Source organism: Apaloderma vittatum, unplaced genomic scaffold (assembly GCF_000703405.1).
Source record: "Apaloderma vittatum isolate BGI_N311 unplaced genomic scaffold, ASM70340v1 scaffold27675, whole genome shotgun sequence".
Classification (NCBI taxonomy): Eukaryota; Metazoa; Chordata; class Aves; order Trogoniformes; family Trogonidae; genus Apaloderma; species Apaloderma vittatum.
The window spans coordinates 1-250 of record NW_009718074.1 but is presented as its reverse complement, the minus strand read 5'-3'; the positions used below and the strand labels follow the sequence as shown (position 1 = coordinate 250).

Below are 250 nucleotides of genomic sequence, written 5' to 3'. Positions count from 1 at the left end.
ATAAGCCAGGTCAGGCTGATAAGCACGGCGGCCCTACGGGGAGTCCGCTTGTTGACATAGTCTATGGGGTCCGTGATGGCCCAGTACCTGTCCAAGGCGATGGCGCACAGGTGCAGGATGGAAGAGGTGCAGCACAGCACGTCCAGCGAGATGAAGATGTCGCAGGTGACTTGCCCCAGCGTCCACTTGTTCAGCACCTGGTAGAGGGCTGCCATGGGCAGCACCAGCACGGACACCATGAGGTCGGTGA

The 250-nt window shown here is 60.4% G+C and overlaps 1 protein-coding gene across 1 annotated transcript in view; it reads right to left on the bottom strand.

The window, feature by feature from the left end:
• HTR1A (5-hydroxytryptamine (serotonin) receptor 1A, G protein-coupled) overlaps positions 1-245 on the bottom strand; it is a gene marked incomplete at both ends in the record, with an annotated part of 951 nt that extends 706 nt beyond the window's left edge. The window contains one exon of the mRNA XM_009870140.1: positions 7-245. Within this exon, the coding sequence (XP_009868442.1) occupies positions 7-245 (239 nt within the window). The remainder of the gene's footprint in view (positions 1-6) is intronic.
• Between the last annotated feature and the right edge of the window lie 5 nt (positions 246-250).